We start from the raw sequence: 8,404 nt of genomic DNA, 5'->3' as shown, positions 1-8,404 counted from the left end.
AAAGCAGGGAGACTTTCTTGCCACCGTGTGGTGCCAAAGATCAAGGCCCGGAGAGTCTGACAGGCCTCTCATCTTTTTTCTTGACCTGTCATAGTGAGTCTTTTTTGCTCTGTGTGTGTTGTTGTTGTTGTTGTTATTTGTTTTGTTTTGTTTGAGACAGGATTTCTATGTGTAGCCCTGGCTTTCCTGGACTCTCTTTTTAGACCAGGCTGTCTTGGAACTCAGAGATCCACCTGCCTCAGTCTCCCGAGTGCTGGGATCAAAGGCGTGTGCCACCACTGCCTGGCCTTTTTTTTTTTTTTTTTTTAAAGGTTTATTTATTTATTATTTATACAGTATTCTGCTCAAATGTGTGCCTGCAGGCCAGAAGAGGACACCAGATCTCATTAAAGATGGTGTGAGCCACCATGTGGTTGCTGGGAATTAACTCAGAACCTTTGGAAGAACAGGCAGTGCTCTTAGCCTCTGAGCCATGTGGACATCATTACAGAGATCAGATAAAGAGAGCATTTAGAGAGATTAGAAATAATATCATAAGATATAAATACAGGCAGACAATGTCTCTTCCTATTCTCTAATCATTGCATAGACTAGGATGAGAGAGAGAGAGAGACAGACAGACAGACAGACAGATAGAGATGCAGAGAGACAGAGAGAGAGAGAGAGAGAGAGACAGAGAGAGAGAGAGAGAGAGAGAGAGACAGACAGACACACACACACACAGAGAGAGAGAGAGAGAGAGAAAGAGGGAGAGAGAGAAAGAGAGAGAGACAGACAGACAGAGACACAGAGAGACAGACAGACAGAGACAGACAGACAGAGACACAGAGAGACAGAGAGAGAGAGAGAGAGAGACAGACAGACAGATACACACACACACACACACACACACACACACACACACAGAGAGAGAGAGAGAGAGAGAGAGAGAGAGAGAGAGAGAGAGAGAGAGAGAAATAACTCATCCCTGTGCATCTTGAAGATGCTGTCCTGTCCTGAGAAGTTCTTGCTTTCACTGGCAAAGCCTGCTACCATCACCTGCTCTCCAATGAAAATTTGGGCCACACCCCCTTCCATTGCATACCTTGAACTTTAGGGACACATATCAAGTCCTTTTCTCTTTGCTTGGAACTAGAAGCTGATCTTAACCCTTCTGTTTTGAAATGTGGCTTCTAAGCCTAGCCACCTCCAAAGATCTGCTTCTGGGGAAAAAAAAAAAAACTTCCTTTAATAATTATGTGTTTAAGGCACTTATTTTGAAATATGTTACATATTTGCATGGTGATCTCCCTTTGTACTGTCTTAGCCAAAATTTATGTTTTTGTATCTGGTTAAAGGTGCATCCCATGACTAGCAGAAGACAGAAAACTTTCCTGTGGTGCTTTGACAGAGGGCTGCCTCCCTCCCTCAGCCCTGTCTCTCTTCTCTTCCACTTTCATGGATGGCTAATAGTGATGAAACATGAATATACCGGGGGATGGTATAAAGGAGCTGATATGCAGGAGACACATTCTATCACCTATCCCAAACAGGAGCTTTCCAGCTCCATCTGCACCTGCTACAAATATGGCTGCCATGGCATTATTGGGCATTCTATCAAGTTAATCATTTTCTTTAAAATTTTCTAAGTAAAAGTTACATTTTAGTAGTATGAGAGATTTTTGGGATATCTTTATTAATCTGTGGCTTTCAGCATCCTCTGATTTATCACCTTGGAAAATAAGGTTTAAAAAAAAAATTGTCACTGTTCTATTATCGCTAAAGTCAGAACTCAGGCCCAATAGAGACGGTTTTGAACAGGAAGCAGAGCAAAGCTGAAAGTTAATTTGGACATGTTGCAGTAGCTCAAGAAAACTCTTCCTCCTTCTGGGATTCCTACAGTACCTTTGGATGTGAAAGGCAAGCATTCAGTCTGATGAAGGTCTGGGACAAGCTTGCCACCAAGACTTCCAGAAAGTTCAGTGATGGCCCGTTGGAAAGTAGAGCTTCGTGGAGGATGGAGAACACCAGAAGAGGCTGGCTTATTTTATTTGCCTGTTTTGTTGCTGAGACAGGCTCCAGGTAGCCTAGCTTGCCTCACAGTCACTGTGATGCTTCTGCCTCTGCCTCCTCAACATTAGGATTAAAGGCATGAGCCACCATGCCTGGCTCCTTCAACTCCTTAAAGGAAAGGATTCTATGCTTTGATGGTTCCTTGAGGTCTGTTGGCAAATCTGGGACACCTGTAATTTTTAATGAAATAAGAACATGCAAGAATAAGGAATCAACAGAAACTTATATTTTGAAGAAACCTGAATTTTTTTTACTAAAGGTAATGATTACATGTCAAATATTATAAAAAATAGTTTAGTATATTTCCTTGAAAATGCTGTAAGCTTTTTCTTGTTGTGCAGCAAAATAGTTGATGCATAAGCAGTTCTTACAGTTTTGTTTTCTACCTGTTCTTCAGTAGGGCATTTTAGATGGTTCCTAAAAAAACAAAACAAACAAGCAAACAAAACCCCATTATTTTTAAAGAGGAGTAATAACATATGGTATATGTTAACATATGTGTTATTAATTTTAACTTTAAAATATTTCAGGGTTTAGCTAACAAGGCAAAAGCAACATAAAAATCATTTTGAAATTTATAGATTTTATATAACACTTTCTTGGTCAAAATGTATATAGAGGTAAGATGCATGTATAGTTTTTTGTGGTCTTTGTAGATAAGTTCACAATTTTATTTAGAAGACTGTGATGATACTATTAAAAACAAAGTATTAAATCACAATGAAAAGTCATAGAAAACTAGTGTTTCAATGAACATATGCGAACAATTTTATGTTAATTGTAAATATTTATTTAATAGCAAAGTGGAAGCCCATTGACACTTTTTTGTGTATGGTGAAAGTCATGGAAAAGACTCAACAATCATATAATTTACTAATGATTTGAAAATAGAACTTTCTTTCTTTTTCCTTCAGTTTTTCTGTGTAGCCTTGGCTGTTCTGGACTCTCTTTGTAGATGAGGCCGGCCTTGAACTCACAACATCTACTTGCCTCTGCCTCCTGAGTGCTGGGACTAAAGGCATGTGCCACCACGCCTGGCTAGAATTGGTGAAATATCAAAAGAGGGACAGTCAGAATGACTGTGGAAGATAATTGAAAATCAAGCCATTTAATTATCAATCACAAAGTGTACTTAGCCAATGACCTTATAAGTAGTATTTGTTGTACTATTAACAGTTTTTGAAAAAACTTTTAAAAATTATTATTACAATTCTGGAGACACAACATCAGACATACCATGGACTTGTACAACTTGTGTGTTGCTTGTTCGCCTGTACACCTATTGTCCCTTAGCTTCAAGCCCCAATCCTTCTCCCTCTTCACCATATGTCTCTAGCTGCAAGTAGACAATAGTGATCTCCAGGAACTGAGCTTCTTCCTTCCTTCTGGACCCTGATTGGTCTCTGCCACTAGAAGGTAAGCCAATCATGGCTCCCCACTAGAAGGTAAGCCAGTCATGGCTCCCCACCAGAAGGTAAGCCAGTCATGGCTCCCCACTAGAAGGTAAGCCAGTCATGGCTCCCCACCAGAAGGTAAGCCAGTCATAGCTCCCCACTAGAAGGTAAGCCAGTCATGGCTCCCCACTAGAAGGTAAGCCAATCATGGCTCCCCACTAGAAGGTAAGCCAGTCATGGCTCCCTACTAGAAGGTAAGCCAGTCATGGCTCCCCACTAGAAGGTAAGCCAATCATGGCTCCCCACCAGAAGGTAAGCCAGTCATGGCTCCCCACCAGAAGGTAAGCCAGTCATGGCTCCCTACTAGAAGGTAAGCCAGTCATGGCTCCCCGCTAGAAGGTAAGCCAGTCATGGCTCCCCACCAGAAGGTAAGCCAGTCATGGCTCCCCACTAGAAGGTAAGCCAGTCATGGCTCCCCACCAGAAGGTAAGCCAGTCATGGCTCCCCACCAGAAGGTAAGCCAGTCATGGCTCCCCACCAGAAGGTAAGCCAGTCATGGCTCTCCACCAGAAGGTAAGCCAGTCATGGCTCCCCACCAGAAGGTAAGCCAGTCATGGCTCCCCACCAGAAGGTAAGCCAGCCATGGCTCCCCACCAGAAGGTAAGCCAGCCATGGCTCCCCACCAGAAGGTAAGCCAGCCATGGCTCCCCACCAGAAGGTAAGCCAGCCATGGCTCCCCACCAGAAGGTAAGCCAGTCATGGCTCCCCACCAGAAGGTAAGCCAGTCATGGCTCCCCACCAGAAGGTAAGCCAGTCATGGCTCCCCACCAGAAGGTAAGCCAGTCATGGCTCCCCACCAGAAGGTAAGCCAGTCATGGCTCCCCACCAGAAGGTAAGCCAGTCATGGCTCCCCACCAGAAGGTAAGCCAGTCATGGCTCCCCACCAGAAGGTAAGCCAGTCATGGCTCCCCACCAGAAGGTAAGCCAGTCATGGCTCCCCACCAGAAGGTAAGCCAGTCATGGCTCCCCACCAGAAGGTAAGCCAGTCATGGCTCCCCACCAGAAGGTAAGCCAGTCATGGCTCCCCACCAGAAGGTAAGCCAGTCATGGCTCCCCACCAGAAGGTAAGCCAGTCATGGCTCCCCACCAGAAGGTAAGCCAGTCATGGCTCCCCACCCAGAAGGTAAGCCAGCCATGGCTCCCACCAGAAGGTAAGCCAGCCATGGCTCCCACCAGAAGGTAAGCCAGCCATGGCTCCCCACCAGAAGGTAAGCCAGCCATGGCTCCCCACCAGAAGGTAAGCCAGCCATGGCTCCCCACCAGAAGGTAAGCCAGCCATGGCTCCCCACCAGAAGGTAAGCCAGTCATGGCTCCCCACCAGAAGGTAAGCCAGTCATGGCTCCCCACTAGAAGGTAAGCCAGTCATGGCTCCCCACCAGAAGGTAAGCCAGTCATGGCTCCCCACACCCCAGCTATTGACGTTAGCCTCCCTGTGCTGCTGTTATTACTCTTAGAGCCAGCATCACAATGACTTTTCATCCTGGCTTCCTTTACACCACGTTTAAAATCCAATCCCGGAGTCTTTGTCTAAGTATTTTCAGTAGCCTAAATTACTGCCCCACTTCAGATTGTTCTACAGTCCTATTAATGTTCCCTGTGCGATACTTCCTCTTTATTAATTTGCCCGAAGTCAGAAGTTTTTATCTTTTAAATCACTCATGAACTGATTAATATCTGGTGGCCCTTTAAGCTCCAACTTAATTAGCATTTAGTCAGAGGTGAGGGCTTATTCTCCTTTGAAGAGTTAAAATCAATTCAAATGCACTTTCTGTACCTATACTATATAAAGTATACACTCTTCTAGGTGTTCCAAGTTTAATGACAAATATATTTTGAATATAAATTTAATTTAAGTAATAAAGGACTCTGGTAGTTATAGGAATGAAGAAATCAAGGAAGAGGGGAAAGTATTTCACAGAATGGTACGGAAGAAGGGAAGCAGACTAGAGAAAGCAGGTTTGAACCAAAACCCAGAAAAATGCTGAGAGAGATAGAGACTTGAGAAGTAGATGAAGCGGCCTGGATGGAGGGAGTATGTGGAGTTGAAAGGATGAATGTATTTACATATTGTTTATTTTCAGTGTTGAGGTTAAACTCAAGGCCTTACATATGCTAATAAGCCTACCATTAAGCTATATAGTTGTCTGGGGGAAAGAATCTTTAAATGAGTTTGGTTTTTTTTTTTTTTTTTTTTTTTTTTTTTTTTTTTTTTTTGTCTCTGCTTAATTACATTTTGTGTGTAGCTAGGCTTGGCAGTTACTGTTTATCATCATATGTTCTTGAGCTTTAAAAAGCAAAATCTAGCCACACGCCTTTAATCACAGCACTTGGGAGACAGAGGCAGGCAATCTCTGAGTTTCAAGGTCAGCTTGGTCTACAAAGTGATTCTAAGACAGTCAGGACTACACAGAAAAGCCCTGTTTCAGATGCCGCCCCCCCCCCCCCGCCCCGCCAAAAGTGAAATCTAATAACAATTTAGACGGTAAAGGTGAATGGATTCATGAGGAAAGGCTTTGGAGGTTAATGCAGGGGATGCAGGGAGGAGTACACAGCAAGGGCACTTTAAACAGGGACAGATATGGGACATTATGGTCTGTCTGTGAAGATGGCAAAGAGCTCATGGTGGGTGTAGAGTTCAAAGAAAAGAACAAAGTCTAAGTATGAAGCGGAGGGGTCAGGAAAGCATGCTGTCGTTGACCAAGATGAGGTAGTGTGTGCAGGAAGTAAATGAGGGCTCGGCACTGACAGTATTCAGTTAAAAATATGCCTTTTCCTGTTCCCACATCTCTCTTTGCTCCGAATTTTCCTTAGAATTGTAGACATTTTATGCAACACTCCCAGGTTTTGAGAGGCCTAAAAGATTTTTAAAAAATGGCTAAATCCTCAGTATAAGAGACAAGCACTTAGGCAGATGCAGGGCGTATTGGGTGGGGGGGCTGCATTCCCTCCTGAGGTAACATGATGCTGTTCCCTAGCAACCCACCCAGATGGCCACTGAAACTATGGCCAAAGGCCACCTAGCCAGTAGGCTGCCAGAACCAGGTATGGCCTTGGCGCCTATCTCAGGGTTATAAAGTCACTTGAAGAAACAGACTTAACAGGTAGGAGCACAGCTACAAAGAAGAGCCCCACCAGAGATAGCGTTGCCTAGCGACTGACCTGAAGGGTCTTACTGGAGATAGAGTTGCTAAGAGACCCAGTTTTATGGCCATATTCTTTTCTGCCCACCGGAAACAGGGTTACTAAGAAACCAGACACTTCCCTGGACAAGGTAGTGAACAAAGCGAACAAAGAAAGCTAAGCCATGAGCGGTCTTGGTGCCTTTTTCTGTAGCCTATCACCTTTAGACATTAGACCTCCGTATGTTCCTCAACCAATAGGTGCTTGCCAGGCTGGAACTCCCCTGCTTTGGGGTGCTGGGACGGATAGGAACCTATAAATTTACCCTCAGCTCAGAGTTCAGGGTTCCTTCTGGGTGACTGCCAGAACCCAGCTTGAGTCGAAAAATTAAAGGTCTTTGTGTGTATTGCACTGGTATAGAGTCCTGGTGGCCTTTTTTTGGGTTCTCGTGATCTGGGTACAGCAGTTTCACATCCGGCTCATGAGTGATATTTAATATCACCTAGAATCATTTTAGCCCAAACATCTTCCTCTCTCTTAGCATCTTCAAATTCACTCCGGCCACCTGTTACATCTGCTCCTAGCCTTATTTTCAGGAGATCATACCTGATATTACTCAAGCCAAGCCAACTAGAGCCCCGTGGCCATGGTTCCTGGTTCACTGATACACATGTGTCCCCAATCGAGGTCAATGACATGGCTGTGGGACTGGGCTGCTGGGTCTGCTGAGGAGGCTGTCTGTGCATCGTGTTTGGCTGCTGGATTATATAAACACCAGCACAGGTGTGTGTGGGCCCTTTGCCACAAAGAAAAAGAGCCAGCTGGAAGAGCGCTACCGCTAGGTAGAGCAGAGCCAAGAAGTGAGGAGCACTACCGGAGTTCTTCACTCTGCTGTGGCAAAAACCAGAGCACTTCCGGGTTTCTTCACCAACTGGTTAGCTGTGTAAGCCATTCCTCAGCCCTTCGTAACATCTGAAGGGTTCTGAGGTCATCTGCACTTCTCTTGTATCCCAACAAAGAATGGCAGCATCATCTCTATAGAGTTATCTTGTCTGCCATTGAACTTGTACTTGCTTTGCAGGTCCGTGTGTGTTAGACACAGCTGCTGTGCCAACAGGTTTTTTGCTTAGGAAGCACTCGCTGGCCCCTGGGATCTGGAGACATAAGATTACATATGAAATGAACTGGACTTACCTATGGCTGTGTTCAAAATGAAAGCTGCAGCCACAAACACTTCCAAGATCAATAGTCTTCCCACAAGACAGCATGTTACTACAGCCAGGATCTTGACAGGTGTACCCACAGAGGACGCTTGGCTGTGGCCACTGCTGCTGCCGCCACTGCTGCTGCTGCTTCCACCTCCACTAGGGATCGTCTGTGCTGACAGGCTGAAGGTTCTAGATTCCACTCGAACAGTATTATCCAGGATAAACTCAATTTTATAATTTTTTCCTAGGGTGGGAAAACATTGTAGTAACTTGTTTTCAATCAGTTCCCATTTAGTTTTTATTGACTTCAAAATTGTGACTAATTTCTAATGAAGTATTTTTTTTGTAAATGGAGCCAAGTGGCACAGAGTGCCAAGAGGAATAAAAATGTTTTCAGGGGGCTGGAGAGATGGCTCAGTGGTTAAGAGCACCGTCTGCTCTTTCAAAGGACCCGGGTTCAATTCCCAGCATCCACATGGCAGCTCACAACTCTCTGTAACTCCAAGATCTGACATCCTCACACCAATGCACATAAAATAAAATATTTTAAAAGATGTTTTCAGGAATTGA

General features: G+C 44.5%; 1 protein-coding gene across 1 annotated transcript in view; it reads right to left on the bottom strand.

Moving 5' to 3' along the window:
• Positions 1-2,288: 2,288 nt before the first annotated feature.
• The window catches only part of Pkhd1l1 (PKHD1 like 1), a 155,035-nt gene continuing 148,919 nt past the window's right edge, over positions 2,289-8,404 (bottom strand). The window contains exons 77-78 of the mRNA XM_051159545.1: positions 7,821-8,078; positions 2,289-2,469 (exon numbers count right to left, since the gene is read on the bottom strand). Of these exons, the coding sequence (XP_051015502.1) occupies positions 2,459-2,469; positions 7,821-8,078 (269 nt within the window). The 3' untranslated portion in view covers positions 2,289-2,458. The remainder of the gene's footprint in view (positions 2,470-7,820; positions 8,079-8,404) is intronic.

The sequence above is a fragment of the Acomys russatus genome, chromosome 17 (assembly GCF_903995435.1).
Source record: "Acomys russatus chromosome 17, mAcoRus1.1, whole genome shotgun sequence".
NCBI lineage: Eukaryota > Metazoa > Chordata > Mammalia > Rodentia > Muridae > Acomys > Acomys russatus.
Note: the sequence above shows the minus strand (reverse complement) of the source record. Positions and strands in the feature narration are given on the sequence as shown.